General features: G+C 38.4%; 2 protein-coding genes across 2 annotated transcripts; one reads left to right on the top strand and one right to left on the bottom strand.

Moving 5' to 3' along the window:
* Positions 1-924: 924 nt before the first annotated feature.
* Positions 925-18,791, top strand: si:ch211-266g18.10 (titin homolog; the record flags this gene model as incomplete). The annotated part of the gene is made up of 17 exons (XM_039603669.1): positions 925-1,267; positions 3,091-3,297; positions 3,389-3,472; positions 3,548-3,652; positions 3,741-3,896; positions 4,110-4,253; positions 4,374-4,517; positions 5,676-5,819; positions 5,912-6,031; positions 6,155-6,274; positions 6,358-6,402; positions 6,494-6,541; positions 6,642-6,668; positions 15,853-15,912; positions 16,037-16,189; positions 16,384-16,964; positions 17,424-18,791. Coding segments are annotated over exons 1-17 (3,516 nt in total), but the record flags the coding sequence as incomplete, so codon positions are not given.
* Positions 12,995-15,356, bottom strand: LOC116326081 (E3 SUMO-protein ligase ZBED1-like). The gene is made up of 2 exons (XM_031747190.2): positions 14,220-15,356; positions 12,995-14,050 (listed from the first exon to the last, which is right to left on the bottom strand). The coding sequence occupies exons 1-2, from the start codon at positions 15,284-15,286 to the stop codon at positions 13,378-13,380; spliced, it is 1,740 nt and encodes a 579-aa protein (XP_031603050.2). The 5' UTR covers positions 15,287-15,356; the 3' UTR covers positions 12,995-13,377.
* Positions 18,792-19,848: the final 1,057 nt, after the last annotated feature.

Below are 19,848 nucleotides of genomic sequence, written 5' to 3'. Positions count from 1 at the left end.
TTGTGATGGAGATTTTTTTCAGATGGAAAACATACTTAATGTCATTTCAATCATTTTGTCAGTATTTTATACAAAATGTCAATGCTAGCAGAGACCACTGAATTTAAGTAACTACCGATGATTAATTTATTATATTCATGTGAACAAAACCAGTACTGGAAATAGTGATTTTAAATAAGAAATGAACTTTAATTGGAAAACTACAAATAAAGTGTTTATAGAAATGAACTTTAAGCTCTGTTGCCTTGGAGACACAAACCATGGATCCCACGTTGCAATATTAAAATAAAAACCTGAACAACTGGAAGAAGCAGTTATGGAAGAGGATTATACAAACAATTCTGACTTCTTTTTCTTTCGGTGGCCCTAATCCTTTTCCATAAGCAGTTGCAGTTTAGCCTCCTGTTAACTTTTGTCAAAACAGGATCAGGCTACATTTATCCTTGATTCCTATTAATGACTTCTTACAGAAAAACATGCACTTATGGACCTTTTTAGGGACTTTTTTTATCGACTAGTACTGGTTCTGAAATTACTCAAAAGAAGCTGTTTTAATTTGGAAGTAGAAGTGGGGGGAAAAAATATTGAATGTAGTTTTCATCTGAATTGCCATTAATCGTGGGCCCGTGATTTGTTTTTAGCGGACAGAGTGCTGCAGCAGCCAGTAGGGGTGCCCAATTCAGCCAGCTGATCTTGCACACCCTTGAACGTCCAAAAAAGGTCTGCCAGAGCGGCTGGTGAGCAGAGCTCCAGCTAAGAATAACCTGTATTTTCTGGGGGGATAGAGTTACCTTGCAGCCTTCCTGCTCTCTGCACTGGCCTATACCCATGTGAGGCCCCAGAAACACTGGGTGAGATATTGTGCGTTTCCCCTCACCCTGCCCAGCCCTGTGCTTAGCTTGGCTGATTCTTCCCCTGCGTCGCTTTACTTTGCCCCACTGTCCCCAGACCCCCCTTTTTAATGCTGCCTCACAGGCAGCTCCAAATTCCCCAACATAAGCTTTCAATTCATGCTTAATTTTCCATTTTCCACTTTTTAAAACCTTGGACAAGTTCCACCTGTGGATGTTATGGGTAAGAAGACAAGGCTGTGATGGTCCAAGTGACAATGGAATAATTTACTACCTGGGACACTTTTTTTTTTCCTGAGAAAGTGGATTCAAACTGGATTTACTGGAGCCGTCACCAGTTAATTCTTCATGAGGAGGCTTTGTCTCCAATTTCAAGTATCCTACCTGAGATAGTCTACACGTCACAATGGCTGAAGGTAGGGTTGTTACACCTGGATCTTCAAGCTCCAGAAGATCCAGCACAGCTGTTCAAATAAAACCTTTACTACAGTGCAAAAATCCACAGTAATAAATTCTGCATAACAAATAAATGGCAGTGTTTTGATAAGTTGTGTCCTCTGACGATGATGTGTTGAAAGTTGGTTGCTATAAATACAAGCTATCAAGTCACCGGAGTATTAGCATTGCTCTCCTGTGACAGACTGCAGCTGCAGCTGACCTCAGCCAGGGTGGTAGACCTCAAACACGTCAAAAGGAATATACATAAATAAAAGTGTGAAAAAAAAACCCTGCAAGTCCTGCATTCACAGTACTATGTAAATGTAAGACACTCTTAGATCATGCTTAAATGTCCAAAAGTGGTGTTAGTGGAGGAAAAAATCGTCTTCGTCTGATATATTAATGCAGAAGACTGCTGCTACTGATCCACCAGTGTCTATAAGTAGCATTTCTTTGTGTCACTGTAGACCTGCTTTTCACTTATATATGTATAGTTTCTTATTGCAGTCAGCAAGTTTAGACAAGTGGTCCCTATTCTGTATGCCTTTGTGCTACTCTTTGGATCGTTAGCGGTTATTTTAAAGGCATCAAAAGCACCGTAGAAAACTGATAACAATAAATAATCTGTAAAGCTTTATAATGCGCTCCAGCACATAGTCTTTTCTTATGAAGTGTATAGTGCATATTGGCTACTCTGTAAACAAAGCCAATGCTCATAATTACTTAATGTTATTACTGCAGTTATCACCAGTTTTAAAAAGCACATTTTAAGATCTAATGTTTTTGGTTTGGGGGGTTTTTAACAGCAAGCGAAATTGTTGTGTTTTCACAAAAAATGAAATAACACGCTGGTTACTTAGAAAAAATGCACAGATCTAAACGATGCTGTTGAATGAAGAGTTGAGTTTGAGGGTTTTTTCCTCCATGTCCTACACACTGGAAGCAAGTCGTCATGCATCGAACATGTTCAGAGTTCATTCAGCTTGGACCTTGTGTGAAGGTCTCCCTGACGCCTGACATTACAGTAAATCAGTACAGATAATCTTACACTCTGTGCACAGCATTTAATGATGATAACACTGTTACTAAATCCTGCCTTGGGCATTTTTCACTGTGCTAAGCCAGTCTAAAGTGTGTCAGTACATTTGGAAAATGTCACTGCTAAAATTGGAGTGCCCTATCACACCATGACTTTTCTGATGACGTTTAACATTTCTGATTAATATAAATAATAAGGAAATAAAGAGACAGTATAGGGTCATAGTAAAGATGAAAATTATATATTTATACAACTAATAACGCACTATCTGTGCACAAAATGTCTTCCTGTCAGGGTTTCTCTTCATTGTGTAGATGATAAGACTTGAAAGGTTTAAGAAAATGGGCTTTTATTTTGAAGCCAGAGCAAAATCACTGTGACGATCGAGAAATTACTGAAAGAAGGCGACAGTATGACCCAAAAAGACTTACACAACAATTGGCAGATCTGATAAAAGATACATAGTTTGCACACTTTGTAACAGAGGAACAAAACATGGAGAAACACTTTCACTGTTGTTAGAAGGAGAGACATACAGAGATTTCACAGCTAAAAGTGTAATGCCAGTTCCCTCTGGTGGACAAACTATGCAAGTGTGCAAGTTTTTGCTACCAATCACTCATTATAGATAACAATAAATATGTATACAAGCAGATATGTTCCCAATGGAAGTGGAAGAATATCAAACATTACAAGCACAAGAACAAAAGCAGAAAGAATTTGTCAGACTAAGTTTTGTCTCTTTATGTCTTCCACATATAGGAGCCAAATCTGCCTCCCACGCTGCAGCCACTGGGTCCAGTGACGGAGCAGCAGCGCTACAGACGAGCTCTCTCAGATCCAAAGGTCTGGGGCTGCTCAACAAGGTGAAAATGTCTGTTGAGCTGCTGATTGCCCTTGCTGCTCTCCTGTCCTGGCTGGTTGTAGGTGTGGTGATGTTTGACTTTGTCGAGTACAAAGCAGTCCCCGGTAAGCCACAAAATCTAAAAATGTATGTCCCCAAGTCTTTTAAGATATCAGTTATGCAGAATCTGACCAACATGTTTGCTATCATCGTTAGACATCCAGCAGATCATAACGGACCCTGTCCAGGCCGTGAACGATGCAGCTGATGAGTTGTCCAGTCTGCTCAATAAGTTTCAAGGTAGTGGGGAATTTATCTTGGCACAGTTTATATTTGTGTAGGCTCTCTAATGCATGACTCGCTGTACTTTTGCAGAATGCGCACCGGATTTAAGTGACCCCATGTCAGCTGCCAGATACGCAGCCGAGGAAATATCAGAAGCAAAAGATGGGTTTGTTCGATATTTGTCAGATGAAGAAGGTATGACCACTCACTCCTACCAAAACAAGCAAAAGAACAAAAACAAAGACTGCTTAATAAGTACAGAATAATCTTTCTGAAACCACAGGGAACTTCTACCTCAGCTACATTGACCCTGTGGTCATTGGTAGACAAGCTTTCCATTCAACGAATGACTTCATAGGTGGAGCACTGGGTTCCTTCAGGGACACACTGTGTGCTGTTGTGGATACGTCACTGGAAACCATACAAGATATTAAAAAAGGTATGTAATTTATACTTGAATCCTTTTTTCTGACTCAAGACTGTTTTTCTCTTGTTTCACATACAATTAATGAATGAATAAATCTGTCTTTTTTTAAATACTTGAACTAAACTTTAACTCCCTCGCTGGTTTGCAACTGCCTGGTTGAATCATTAATTAATTCATGCAGAATTTACTTACAAATGCACTTATTTTTCTTTTTTTTTCATCCAGGAAAAACTGATCTTAGCTATATTGACCCTGTAATGATAGGCAGAGGTGTCTTTAATGCTACTAATGAGTTCATGTGTGGAGTGGCGAGCTACATCCAGGATGTGCTCTGTTCCATACTGGACACTACACTGAATGTAGTGAAAGGTATTTACGCTCTCTCGTTTAACCCATAACCTCTTAAAAACGACATAAACAATATATCAATTTAGGGAGTTTGCTTTGCATATTTTCTGTCCTTATTCACTTCCTGTTTGTGTTTCTCAGGAACCGTCGACATTAGCTTCATGGACCCTGTGGTAATAGGAAGAAATATATTCCACATCACAAATGACACAGCGAGTGGAATATTTGGCTACATCCAGGACGTGCTCTGTGCCATCGTAGACATGATAGTGGATGTATTCAAAGGTATTCAGTGCCTCCATATTGTCTCATTTGTGATGTTTGTGGTTTAATACAAAGTATTTACAGTACATCTTATATTCTGTATATATTGCTTATGCATTTTACAAAGACTTTATTAGGAATGTATTAATAGATCAACAGTATAACTCTTTTTACAGAAGAGGATTAGGGCCACTGGGGAAAAAAAAGTGGGCATGTCTTTTTTTTAAAAAGTCAGAATTCTGACTTTTTTCTCAGAATTCTGACTTTTTTCTCAGAATTCTGACTTTAATCTCAGAATTCTGACTTTAATTTTTTCTCAGAATTCTGACTTTTTTTCTCAGAATTCTGACTTTAATCTCAGAATTCTGACTTTAATTTTTCTCAGAATTCTGACTTTAATTTTTTCTCAGAATTCTGACTTTAATCTCAGAATTCTGACTTTTTTTCTCAGAATTCTGACTTTAATCTCAGAATTCTGGCTTTAATTTTTTCTCAGAATTCTGACATTTTTCTCAGAATTCTGACTTTAATTTTTTCTCACAATTCTGACTTTAATCTCAGAATTCTGACTTTAATTTTTTCTCAGAATTCTGACTTTTTTCTCAGAATTCTGACTTTAATCTCAGAATTCTGACTTTTTTTTCTCAGAATTCTGACTTTAATCTCAGAATTCTGACTTTAATTTTTTCTCAGAATTCTGACTTTAATCTCAGAATTCTGACTTTAATTTTTTCTCAGAATTCTGACTTTAATTTTTTCTCAGAATTCTGACTTTTTTCTCAGAATTCTGACTTTAATCTCAGAATTCTGACTTTTTTTCTCAGAATTCTGACTTTAATCTCAGAATTCTGACTTTAATTTTTTCTCAGAATTCTGACATTTTTCTCAGAATTCTGACTTTTTTCTCAGAATTCTGGAAAAAAAGAAAAAAAACATGTGCCCAATTTTTTTTTTTCCCAGTGGCCCTAATCCTCTTCTGTACTTTTTAGCTTGTCATGGATGTTGTCCACTAAACAAAAACTTATATAAAATATGTTAGCTAACGTTGACGATGCATGCTTTTATAAGGAAAATGTTGGCCTTAAACACATTTTTCTAACGTCTGTGTAACAAATCAGTGAACGTTTGTTTAATGAAGTACTTTACTGTGCCTTTGACCTGAATGTGTGTTGTCCTCAGGAACCACTGACATTAGTTTCATTGACCCCGTGGTTGTTGGCAGAAATGCCTTCAGTGTTACTAATGACTTTGTGAGTGGAATATTTGGCTACATCCAGGGCGTGCTCTGCGCAGTCTTCGATGTCATACTGGACACGTTAAAAGGTACACAATCTGCCAAGACATCTCCTGATACAATGCACACATTGCAGTTTTCCCTGACTTCAAGAGTGATTGTTTTATTTTCTCTGTTGTAGATATCCAGCATACTTTGGGATTTAGCCCCATGTCAGTTTTTAAGTCAGCAGTAGAAATCACCAAAGAGCAGACAAACCTGCTTGTGAGCTACATCTCCTCAACACTGATTGGTGAACAAGGTCTGTTTTAACCTACGTCATTATGAGAAAATTGGTTACATCTTATCCTTACAGCAGCTAAGCTGATTTTCTAAATAAAGACAAAGCAGCTTTTATTCACTGTCTGGTGTTTTTCATTTTCAGGAATCGTGCCTGAATTGTCCATCGACCCAATGAAAGTTGTTGAAGATGCTGTGTCGGAGCTCACAGACAAGAAGGACTTATTCTTAGCTTACATGTCAAGCATGATTGTTGGTGATCAGGGTATGGCTATTAGTATTAGATATTCAGTACTATTAATGAGAAAATATTAAAAATCCATCTGCTAAATATTTTCTATGTTTCAGGGGAACCTGTCACCACCCCAGGTGTAAATGTAGTAACAGAAAAAGGTTTCTGCTTTAATCCACTTGGAAATATTCTGATTAAAAACTTGATAAAATAAACATTTATAATTTAACAAAACTTCTTTGTTTCTTTTAGATGAAGCTGTACCTTCCCCATCTGATATTAATTTAGTAAGAAGGAAAGGTAATGACAGCATTTCTTCTGTTTTCCATTGCAGTAATACAGAAAAGGAAATATTACATTAAAAAAGAAGCTAAGTGTCTTTTTTCATGTGTTAATACAGGGGAATTTCTGCCTCCATTTGAAAAAGGTAAGAAAATATCTTCGTTAAAGACATTTAAAATGTGCTTTAAAACATGCGCATTGTGTGTTGCAAGCAACTAGACTGCATAGATTTTTTGATTTTTGTTTTTTTTAGTTTGTTTCTTGCATGTTTGTACAAACTTGTACAAAGATCTATGAAGATCTGAAGATCTATGAAACTGTGTGCCACTGTGTTTGAAAAATACTCGATTTGTACTCATTACATTATAGCTAGGGATGCAACGATACCAATTTTTTCAAACCGATCCGATACCGATACTTAGATCTGAGTACTTGCCGATACCGAGTACAAAATCCGATACTTCTACCACACACAAGTTAAACTTAACCAGTAGTAAAGAAACGACCCCAGACACTCTCTTTAACACAAACGAAACGTTTACTGAACGTAAGGGCAGAGACAAATACTGTACAACACATCCCTTTTTAAACTCAAATGATATTCCAATTCCTTAACCAAATGAAATACACTGTATAAATGACATAATTCCCTTTCAAATTATATTAAACAACCCAACTTATGTTATCACCTTTTGGTAAGTGACTCACTAATATACACTCCAAAACACGTTATATAACTCCACTAAACATACAATATTCACACATGGGCCCCACACACACTCACATTCACACTTGTTGCAGGCCTGTTTGCTGCTCACGCCGGACGATGGAGAAAATCCTCTTCTCCCCAGTAAGAGCACAAAAGTCTGACTTACAGTTCCGTTGCTCGGTAGGTCGCCGTTCACCAGTCCCACACTAAATCCACTCCCTGCGGACCCGATGCTGTCTCTGCTACAGCGCGTTAGCCCGTCACTGTCCAGCTCTCCGACAGTCCATAGCGGCTGCCGCCGTGGCGCAGCCAAGCAGTCCGGCTAGCCTTTAGCCTCGACGGTCTTAGCTGGAAACACAGATTTCCACGGTGGTGCTACCGTTGAAACAAAAAGTCACTTCACCCACACTCTGTTGCGAAGCTCCCACACGGTTAGCTTTCTAGTCACACACTCTTTTGTGCTAGTTAACCTCAGTAAAACTAGCCGAGTCTCTCACTTTGGCTCAGCTAACCTCGTGCATCTCTCCATGCCGTTCTCTTCTCCTCCTCCATTGCAACAGATACACAAGTCCCGTTATATGCTACCTTCACGGGCCTCCAGAAAATTAGAACTCTGAACAATATTTTAACTCCCTTCAGAGTTACATACCATACAATAATACTTTATGATTAACATAACAGTTTGATTGCTCTAATTAATTACCTGTATTTACCTTGTGACATATTACAGGGCAAATTAAATTCAGGGTACAGTTACATCACATAACTGTGAACACCTTATGTTACCGTGGCGTTCAAGTCCATGGGAATTATGAGTATCTACTCCCAAATTCCCATCCGGGCTACATTAGTATCGGTTCATGGTATCGGTTAACTTTTACGAGTACGAGTACGCGCGCATTTTACAGTATCGGCCCGATACCCGATACCAGTATCGGTATCGGTGCATCCCTAATTATAGCATGGACAAATATGCATAATATCTGTTCTTCATTTGGTTATTCTAATTGTCATTAAGCTGCTACATTGTTATGGATTGGTTTACTTCATTCCTCACTTTCTTTGTCACACTGACCATTTGTTGTAATATTTTACAGAACTTCGCAGTGATATGTCTTGACTCAGTCATCATGTTTTTCTGTGTAACTGTGCATGACCATGTGTGTCCTTCAGACTTGCATTCCTTTGTTGCTCTTTCTCGCATTTTTTGTGCCACTGACTGGTTGCCTCCTGTTTTTGACCATTTACACTGTTGTGATATGTGTATAATTGGATTGTCCAGACTGGATTACATGTGTTTTTGTATACTTTTTACCTGTGCATGTAACTATTAAACACAACACATGTTGCAAAGTTAGCATTCACAATAGTTTTATGCTGTATTTACCATTGTAGCCAGTTTTGATACATCATGTTCCTTTTCTCTGTGGTTTTATAAAAACTATTTGATCCAGCCAGCTCCTTCATTAAGATCATCACAGCACTGTAGCTTATTTTGAGCGAGTACTCTGCTGTAATGAGTGGCTAAACATATAGCTCAGCCGCAGTTTGTACCAGCTACTTCAAGAAGTTACAGGGCATTTAAAAAACACTTTAAAAGAAGCTAAATAGAAAAGAAACGAAATGCAAAATAATTCCTGCTTCAATTTATGAAGCAATTTTAAAAATCCACTAACTGCATCTGTGGTGTATATCATGCTGTAATGTTGCTATGATTTTGCACCATTAAAATCACCCTATAAAGATTGGAAGATCACATAAGAGGGATGACAAGGTTCGTAATACAGTTACAGAGATCATGCGTGCTGCCAAAGAAGAAGCTGCTCCTGCTGCAGAGATAAAAGAAGACTCCGAGATGGCACCCACTGAAGCAGATGTGACAGAGGAAGATGATGGTATTCATGTGATTTTTGTTTCTTTTTTTCTTAAAGTCACATTCATTAAATTGAAAACAGACACTGAATTTATTGCTATCACATCACTAGCGAGACACATTGAAGAACCAGAACTGAGACCATCACTGAAGGAGGACGAGAAAAAGCTTGATGATGACACCAAGGAGGAGGAAGAGGAAATTGGAGAGGGTGACAATGAGGCAGAAGACGAAGTTCAAATAAAGGATGATGCAGAACAATTAATAAAAGAAAAAGAGCATAAAGAGGAGATAGAAGAAGGAGGAGGTGATGGTAGAGGTGAAGACCAAGAAAAGAGAGACACAAGGACAGATGAATTTGCAATAATTGTAAATGATGAAGTGATACAGTTAGCAGAAGGGGTGGTAGAAGATGAAGAGGTGCAGGAGACCAAAACCAAAGACATTTTGGTAGAAGATGAAGAGGAGAGCAAAGAAGAAGAAGCTATTGTGGATAAACATGAGAAAACAAAAACTGAAGACATTTTTGGCCAGGCCAGAACTGACGATGCTTCAGTAGAACATGAGGAGGAAGACGAAGAAGCCAAAACTGAAAATGATTTGGTAGAACATGAGGAGGAAGAAGAAGAAGCCAAAACTGAGGATGATTTGGTAGAACATGAGGAGGAAGAAGAAGAAGAAGCCAAAACTGAAGACGATTTGGTAGAACATGAGGAGGAAGAAGAAGAAGAAGCCAAAACTGAAGACGATTTGGTAGAACATGAGGAGGAAGAAGAAGAAGAAGCCAAAACTGAGGATGATTTGGTAGAACATGAGAAGGAAGAAGAAGAAGCCAAAACTGAAGATGATTTGGTAGAACATGAGGAGGAAGAAGAAGAAGCCAAAACTGAGGATGCTTCAGTAGAACATGAGGAGGACGAAGAAGAAGCCAAAACTGAAGACGATTTGGTAGAACATGAGGAGGAAGAAGAAGAAGAAGCCAAAACTGAAGACAATTTGGTAGAACATGAGGAGGAAGAAGAAGAAGAAGCCAAAACTGAGGATGATTTGGTAGAACATGAGGAAGAAGAAGAAGCCAAAACTGAAGACGATTTGGTAGAACATGAGGAGGAAGAGGAAGCCAAAACTGAAGATTATTTGGTAGAACATGAGGAGGAAGAAGAAGCCAAAACTGAAGACGATTTGGTAGAACATGAGGAGGAAGAAGAGGCCAAAACTGAAGATGATTTGGTAGAACATGAGGAAGAAGAAGAAGCCAAAACTGAGGATTATTTGGTAGAACATGAGGAGGAAGAAGAAGAAGCCAAAACTGAGGATGATTTGGTAGAACATGAGGAGGAAGAAGAAGAAGCCAAAACTGAGGATGCTTCAGTAGAACATGAGGAGGACGAAGAAGAAGCCAAAACTGAAGACGATTTGGTAGAACATGAGGAGGAAGAGGAAGCCAAAACTGAAGATGATTTGGTAGAACATGAAGAGGAAGAGGAAGCCAAAACTGAAGACGATTTGGTAGAACATGAGGAGGAAGAAGAAGAAGAAGCCAAAACTGAGGATGATTTGGTAGAACATGAGGAGGAAGAAGAAGAAGAAGCCAAAACTGAGGATGATTTGGTAGAACATGAGAAGGAAGAAGAAGAAGCCAAAACTGAAGATGATTTGGTAGAACATGAGGAGGAAGAAGAAGAAGCCAAAACTGAAGATTATTTGGTAGAACATGAGGAGGACGAAGAAGAAGCCAAAACTGAAGACGATTTGGTAGAACATGAGGAGGAAGAAGAAGAAGCCAAAACTGAGGATGATTTGGTAGAACATGAGGAAGAAGAAGAAGAAGCCAAAACTGAGGATTATTTGGTAGAACATGAGGAGGAAGAAGAAGAAGCCAAAACTGAGGATGATTTGGTAGAACATGAGGAGGAAGAAGAAGAAGCCAAAACTGAGGATGCTTCAGTAGAACATGAGGAGGACGAAGAAGAAGCCAAAACTGAAGACGATTTGGTAGAACATGAGGAGGAAGAGGAAGCCAAAACTGAAGATGATTTGGTAGAACATGAGGAGGAAGAGGAAGCCAAAACTGAAGACGATTTGGTAGAACATGAGGAGGAAGAAGAAGAAGAAGCCAAAACTGAGGATGATTTGGTAGAACATGAGGAGGAAGAGGAAGGCAAAACTGAAGACGATTTGGTAGAACATGAGGAGGAAGAAGAAGAAGCCAAAACTGAGGATGCTTCAGTAGAACATGAGGAGGAAGAAGAAGAGGCCAAAACTGAAGATGATTTGGTAGAACATGAGGAGGAAGAAGAAGAAGCCAAAACTGAGGATGATTTGGTAGAACATGAGGAGGAAGAGGAAGCCAAAACTGAAGACGATTTGGTAGAACATGAGGAGGAAGAGGAAGCCAAAACTGAAGATTATTTGGTAGAACATGAGGAGGAAGAAGAAGCCAAAACTGAAGACGATTTGGTAGAACATGAGGAGGAAGAAGAGGCCAAAACTGAAGATGATTTGGTAGAACATGAGGAAGAAGAAGAAGCCAAAACTGAGGATGATTTGGTAGAACATGAGGAGGAAGAAGAAGAAGCGAAAACTGAGGATGATTTGGTAGAACATGAGGAGGAAGAAGAAGAAGCCAAAACTGAGGATGATTTGGTAGAACATGAGGAGGAAGAGGAAGCCAAAATTGAGGATAATTTAATAGAATATGAGGAAGAAGAGGCCAAAACGGAGGATGATTTGGTAGAACATGAGGAGGAAGAAGAGGAAGCCAAAATTGAGGATGATTTAATAGAACATGAGGAGGAAGAAGAAGAAGAAGCCAAAACTGAAGATTATTTGGTAGAACATGAGGAAGAAGAAGAGGCTAAAACTGAAGATGATTTGGTAGAACATGAGGAGGAAGAGGAATCCAAGACTCATGATATTTTGGCAGGATATGAAGAGGAAGACATTGAGCTTCCCAGTATTTTGGTAGAAGCTGAGAAGGAGGCAGAGGAAATTAAAACTGAATACATTTTTGAAGATCAAGAAGAAGAGACTAAAATCAGAGACAGTGAGGAGGAGGAGGAGGAGGAGGAGGAAGAAGAGGAGGAGAAAACTGAAGATGTAGTAGAATATGAGTATAGTGGGGAGGAGGGTGCAGAAAAATCTATTGTAGTAGAACAGGAAAAGACCAACACTGAAGATCTTTTTGAAGTGGAGGAGGCTAAAATAGTAGAAGATCTAGAGGAGTCATCAATGACACACCTTAAAATACTGTTATCTGAGAAAATCAGTAATGACAGCGCTGTACCTGAATCTGATAATGGTGAGGAGGAAGAGAAAGAAACTTTTTTTCCTGTTTACGAGGAGGATAAATACTCCAACATCATTGATGATCACGATGAAAATAACAACAACAGCGAAAGCAGAAAGACTGAACCTAAACGAAAGAGGAAGGCCGATGTTACCCTTGAGAGATTTGGAGGACTCAAATTGTCTGACAAAGCAGAAGGCCACAACAAATATGAAAAAGGTACTAAACTCTTCCCCTCACATATGTCATCATGTTTTTCATTATGAGGCTATGAAAATACATGATGCATGTATTTTTTATATATATATATACATACATACATACATATACACATATATATATATACACACACACACATACATATATACACATATATATATTTATATATATATATATGTTTATATATTTATATATTTTTTGCTGTCAGTTTAAAAAGAAAGTTATTTATCACACAATTTCCTGTAATTTGTGCAGTTAATTGCAATTACTTGAAAAATACCCTGGCTGCAATTACATTTTTTCAACTTTATACTTAAGCTTGTAACAGATATTTAAGCAATATAATGAAGTAAATGCAGAATAAACACAAAGAATGTATGCTTAAATTCAAAGACATTTTTAATAGCTTTTGTCAATCTTTAACACAGATTCTGTCCTGTGAAATACAACTACAAAAAAACCTTCAAAGTCATAAACAGTGAATCACATTACAGAAGTGTTTCTAGTATCTGCTGATAGGAAATAATACTGAGGTTAAAGTGCTAGAACAATACCATAACAATAAATGCCATTAAAATGAGATTTTAGCTTTAATAATAATAATTTCTTATAGAATCTAACAACAGAAATGTAAATAACAAAATGTGTAACATCTTAATGCTGAATTTCAAAAGGGTGCACAAAAGTCAATATTTAAAACACAAAAAGACACAGCTGAAAACCCAGAGCAGTAAACATTTTTCTCTCCAAAGCAGCAATTTGGCTTAGTCCTTTGCACTCAGCCAGTTACTGAGGCAGACTATTTTGTTTACATCATCTGAGGACAAAGAAGCACTCCTCTTTTGAATGATGTGACCTGAGAGTGAGAATAATCTCTCACAAGGCACTGTGGTTGCAGGGGTTGACAGGTATTTGCATGCAATAGGTGCCAGCCTGGCATGTGCTCCTTCTCTCTTTAACCACCACTGTAGTGGACACTCCTCTATGTCTATTTTGGGCTCTGCTTTGTACCGATCCAGACAGCGATCTATAGAGTCTTCCTCCTCCTCTGAATCTGAATCTGAAGTACCCAGCAAGCAGATGGAGATCTTTCTCTTTTTTGGTGATGGTTCCTCTGTTGTCTGAGCAGATGGTTGGTGTGCATGCGTCTCTGCCATCACAAGGTCATGTACTGAAGCCCACACCTCTCTTCTTTCATCTTTGGAAAGACACTTAAGGTCTTTAAACCTGGGATCAAGGGCAGTAGCGATCTTCAGCCATGTCAGATTGGTGCTGTCCCTCCGCTGACCTAGGTCTGTGGTAAAAACCTTCTTAAACCTCAAAACGTAGACTGGGTCATCATCTGAGAGCTCCATAACCCTGAACAAATAACACAAGGCTGGCAACACCACAGAGCAGGAGACATACTGCTTCCCCCCCAGCAGTTCGGTCACATATCTGCAAACAGAAAGAACAAAAGTTGTAAACAAGCCTGTATTTGTATATTAATCACACATAGACAAACTCACAGAGGTGGAGGGGGAGAACATACTTGAAGACAGAGCTAGAACACAGAACACAAAGGTAGACGCCCACACACACACACACAATAAACAAAATGATTTACCTGCAAGGTTCAAGTAGTTCCTCCAGTTTTTGCAGCATGTCAAGCTCCTGGTCAGTCAACATAGTCACCATGCTGTTTTGCTGAGCCAGGATGGTGGTCAGCACAGATTTGTTTCTCTGGATCCGCTTGATCATCTCTAGGGTGGAGCTCCATCTTGCTGGAACATCCCGAACAAGTGGTTCTGTTTTATGTCCATGTGCAACTTGCTGTTCCTTTAATTCCTGAGCGTTCGCTGGACTCTGCTTAAAATGTCCAACAACCTTGCGACATTTGGCCAGAACCCTTTCAAATTCACTGTCGTTAAGAGAAACTGTGATCGTTCTTTGCAGAATGTGGGCCGTGCAGGGCATGTGTTCAAATGGAAGTAGTCTGGCGGCTGCAACCATGTTACGAGCACTGTCGGTACCAAACGTGGTTAACTTGTCCTTGATTTTCCATTCGTTTGCAACACTCAGAAAATGCTCAGCACACGCCTCAGCACACTGTCGCTCTTCAGTTTTACTCACTGTTAGTGCAAACGATTGTAGTGTCCAGTCGTTATCAATAAAGTGCGCTGTGACGCCCAAGTAGTTATCGTTGTTCACAGACGTCCAGTGGTCTCCTGTGAGAGCGACATTCCTTACTTGCACAAGCTTGCTGGACCGCTGAGCCCTCTGGTCCTCATACAAAGTGTGCAGTCTCGACACAATGGTTTCTCTCGAGGGAAGATTGTAACACACGTCTCCTGATGCAGCGCGAATGACTTCTCTCAGCCCATCATCTTCTACTATGCAAACTGGCCGGCAGTTTTTAGCTATCCAAACAACCAAGGAATTGGTTAGCTTTTCACTCACTTGTTTTGTTATTCGTCCACGAGCACCATAATCCTGAGGCGTAGATTGGCAAGGTCCCGTAGAGGTGGATTCAGCTGGGTGTTTTGCTCTCAGGTGATAGCACAGAGACGAATTGCTTCTGTGGTACCTGAATTCAGCTTTGCAAATTGTGCACGTTACTTTCGTTTTGTCCAACAAGCCGTTAGGCAACTTCTTAAAGTAAAACTTCCCCCCCAAAAGCCCGTCCTTATCCATTGTTGCGTGCGTTAGCTTATATTAGCATGGTAACACTTCTTCTTCTTCTAATTATTTCCGGCAGGCCAAACGCCAGCATAGCACAATGCTGCCCCCTCATTCAGCGATGCCAATGAGTTAAAAGGTCTTAGATTTCAGGAAATTAAAAAAAAAAATAAAAAATTGCGTTATTTTTTTAACGCGTTAAACGTTTCACATTAATCTCAAAAATTAACTTGTTAATTTTGACAGCACTAATATGTATAGGGAATCTTCTGTATATGAGCATATGTCCTAGAGTGGGTTTCATTAAGATCCCATAGAAGTATTTTGTATGCCCAATCAATTTTCAGTGATAAAGTTGTACATTTCCAAAACACCAGGCTGACTACTTTTAACAGTATGACAACGATATTGTGGCGTGTTTTTAATCATAGTTTTTTTTAACACTGTGATGCTTCTAGTGCTTTTGCAAGCATGATTATTTGTCATGTTAACTGTATTACAAATCCAGAAATTAACTGTTGTATGTTGATTTTTTTGAATATTTCTGTATGCTGTATTTCTGTATTTCTGATATACTTTAGTTCTGAAAGAGGCAAAGGAAAGACATGCAATAGAAGAAGTTAAAGATGGCATTATTAAAGGTAAATATTTTGAAACTGTGCATGTTCTTGATTTTTCTTAGCTTATTTTTTTCTAATATTAAAATGTAAATATTTGTGCCAATTTGCCACGGATAATCTTATGAGGATGCGTTGCTGCTTACAGATCTCAAAGCTGCGGCACCTGAGATGGAGAAGAAAAAAGATAAGGAAGCCAAAGAGTTTGAAACTGTAGAGATAAAACCAAAAGAAGTAAAACTAAAGGAGAAGCCCAAAGTTGACACAAAACCTCTTAAACTGAAACAAAAGAAGCCCAAAGGTAATCACGTTATATTTTGAAATTACAAAATACTGTTCAGAAGTATAAATAGACTTACAAAATATGAAAAATAAATACAAAATATATACAACCAGTACCAATGTATACCAGTAACTTCTCCACACAAAGGGCACATGATATCCTTTTAGTCCCTACAGAATATACTAAACTGACACCTAAATTGTTGCTTTTAGAAGAAGAGCCAGTAAAGAAGCTGCTCAGAAAAGATGTAAAAGAACTGCCCAAAGAAAAGAAAAAAGACGTCAAACCTAAAGATGAGAGGGAAGTGAAAAAACCTCCCAAAGGAAAAGACGAGGCGAAGAAACCAATTCACGCAGAGGTCAAAGCAACAAAACCACCTAAGAAGGAAAAAGATTTCAAGAAGATTTCCAAAGAAAGGAAGAGGGTTATGAAACCAGCGACAGAAGAGGAACAAGTCAAGAAACCTCCCAAAGAAGAAAAAGAAATCAAGAAAACACCTAAAAAAGAGAAAGAAGTAATTAAAGCTACCAGAGAAGTTAAAGAGGAAAAGGAACCAATAAGACAAATAAAAGAAGTCAAGAAACCACCCAAAGAAGAGAAAAAGGTCAGAATACTAGCAAAAATAGAGAAAGAAGTAACCCAACCTCCTAAAGATGAGAAGAAACCACCTACAGTAAAGACGGAACTTAAGAAACTTCCTAAACAAGACAAAGACTTGAAGAAACCCCTCAAAGAAGAGAAGGAGAGAAAACCTCTTAAAGAAGAGCAAAAATCACCCAAACAAGAGAAAAAAGTTAAGAAACCTGTCAAAGAAGAGAAGAAAGAGGAGAAACCTCTCAAAAAAGAGAAGGAACCTCTCAAAGAAGAGAAACCTGAGAAGGAACATCTCAGAAAAGAGAAGGAAGACAAGAAATCTCTTAAGGAAGAAAAGGAAGAGAAGAAACCCCTGAAAAAAGAGAAGAAAGAGGAGGAACCTCTCAAAAAAGAGAAGGAAGAGAAGAAACCTCTCAGAAAAGAGAAGGAAGAGAAGGAACCTCTTAAGGAAGAAAAACCTGAGAAGAAACCTCTGATAAAGGAAAAGGAAGAGAAGAAACCTCTTAAGGAAGAAAAACCTGAGAAGGAACATCTCAGAAAAGAGAAGGAAGAGAAGAAACCTCTCAAAAAAGAGAAGAAAGAGGAGGAACCTCTCAAAAAAGAGAAGGAAGAGAAGAAACCTCTTAAAGAAGAAAAGGAAGAGAAGAAACCTCTTAAGGAAGAGAAACCTGAGAAGGAACATCTCAGAAAAGAGAAGGAAGAGAAGAAACCTCTTAAGGAAGCAAAACCTGAGAAGGAACATCTCAAAAAAGAGAAGGAAGAGAAGAAACCTCTTAAGGAAGAGAAACCTGAGAAGGAACATCTTAAAAAAGAGAAGGGAGAGAAGAAACCTCTTAAGGAAGAAAAGGAAGAGAAGAAACCTCTCAAAAAGGAGAAGGAAGACAAGAAACCTCTTAAGGAAGCAAAACCTGAGAAGGAACATCTCAAAAAAGAGAAGGAAGAGAAGAAACCTCTTAAGGAAGAGAAACCTGAGAAGGAACATCTTAAAAAAGAGAAGGGAGAGAAGAAACCTCTTAAGGAAGAAAAGGAAGAGAAGAAACCTCTCAAAAAGGAGAAGGAAGACAAGAAACCTCTTAAGGAAGCAAAACCTGAGAAGGAACATCTCAAAAAAGAGAAGGAAGAGAAGAAACCTCTTAAGGAAGCAAAACCTGAGAAGGAACATCTTAAAAAAGAGAAGGAAGAGAAGAAACCTCTTAAGGAAGCAAAACCTGAGAAGGAACATCTCAAAAAAGAGAAGGAAGAGAAGAAACCTCTTGAAGAAGAAAAGGAAGAGAAGAAACCTCTCAAAAAGGAGAAGGAAGAGAAGAAACCTCTTAAGGAAGAGAAACCTGAGAAGGAACATCTTAAAAAAGAGAAGGGAGAGAAGAAACCTCTTAAGGAAGAAAAGGAAGAGAAGAAACCTCTCAAAAAGGAGAAGGAAGACAAGAAACCTCTTAAGGAAGCAAAACCTGAGAAGGAACATCTTAAAAAAGAGAAGGAAGAGAAGAAACCTCTTGAAGAAGAGAAACCTGAGAAGGAATATCTCAAAAAAAAGAAGGAAGAGAAGAAACCTCTTGAAGAAGAAAAGGAAGAGAAGAAACCTCTCAAAAAGGAGAAGGAAGAGAAGAAACCTCTTAAGGAAGAAAAACCTGAGAAGGAACATCTCAAAAAAGAGAAGGAAGAGAAGAAACCTCTTAAAGAAGAAAAGGAAGAGAAGAAACCTCTCAAAAAGGAGAAGGAAGAGAAGAAACCTCCTAAGGAAGCAAAACCTGAGAAGGAACATCTTAAAAAAGAGAAGGAAGAGAAGAAACCTCTTAAGGAAGAAAAACCTGAGAAGGAACATCTCAAAAAAGAGAAGGAAGAGAAGAAACCTCTTAAAGAAGAAAAGGAAGAGAAGAAACCTCTCAAAAAGGAGAAGGAAGACAAGAAACCTCTTGAAGAAGAGAAACCTGAGAAGGAACATCTCAAAAAAGAGAAGGAAGAGAAGAAACCTCTTAAGGAAGCAAAACCTGAGAAGGAACATCTTAAAAAAGAGAAGGAAGAGAAGAAACCTCTTAAAGAAGAAAAGGAAGAGAAGAAACCTCCTAAGGAAGCAAAACCTGAGAAGGAACATCTTAAAAAAGAGAAGGAAGAGAAGAAACCTCTTAAAGAAGAAAAGGAAGAGAAGAAACCTCTTAAGGAAGAAGAAGAGAAGAAACCTATAATAAAACCCATTGAAGAAAAAGAAATTAGCCATCCTTCAAAAGAGAAGAAAGTACCTGAGAAAGAGGTCAAGAGACTGCCTAAAGACATTAGGAAACAATTCAAAGAGGAAAAGGAACCTCCTAAAAAAGAGATAGAAATTGGGAAATCTCCTAAAGAAGAAAAAGTAGAGGTGCCTCCCAAAAAAGAGAAAGAAACAAAGAAACCCTCTAAGGCTAAAACACCACATATAAAGGAGAAAAAAGTCACCCAGCCTCCAAAAGTAGAAAAAGAGGAAAAGAAACCACCTCTAAAAGAAGAAGAGGTAAAAACTCCTAAAGAAGAGAAAGAAGTTAAGAAGTCTAAGGAAATATCAAAACCTTCCGAAGATCAGACGGAGAAGAAACAACCAAGAGAGGAGAAACATGTCAAAGAACAAAAGAAATCCCTTAAAGATGAGAAAGCAGAGAAAAAATTACACAAAGAAGAGGCAGTCTTAAAACCATCTAAGGAAGAGATGGTTGAGAAAGTAGAGAAGGAGGTGAAGACCACAGAACCAAAAGAAGTAACAAAACCTCCAAAGGAAAAGAAAGAAGTGAAAAAACCCTCAAAGGATGACAAAGAAGAAATAAAACCATCCATGGAGGAGAAAGAAATCAAACCTATAAGAGAAAAAAAGGAAAAAGAAGTTAAGGAACAATCTAAAGATGAGGTTCCATCTAAGGAAGCAAGGGGAGAAATACTTCATCCAAGGAAAGAAAAGGAATCAAGAAAGCCTTTGAAAGAAACAAAAGATCAAGAAAAAACACCCAAAGATGCTGAGCAAGTAAAGAAGATTTCAGAAGAGCCAGAAAAGATCACCAAAGAGAAGAAACCACCAGCAGAAATTTCTGAAGAGGTGAAAGAGGACATAAAGAAAGAGA

Source organism: Oreochromis aureus, linkage group 19 (genome assembly GCF_013358895.1).
Source record: "Oreochromis aureus strain Israel breed Guangdong linkage group 19, ZZ_aureus, whole genome shotgun sequence".
Lineage (NCBI taxonomy): Eukaryota > Metazoa > Chordata > Actinopteri > Cichliformes > Cichlidae > Oreochromis > Oreochromis aureus.
Note: the sequence above shows the minus strand (reverse complement) of the source record. Positions and strands in the feature narration are given on the sequence as shown.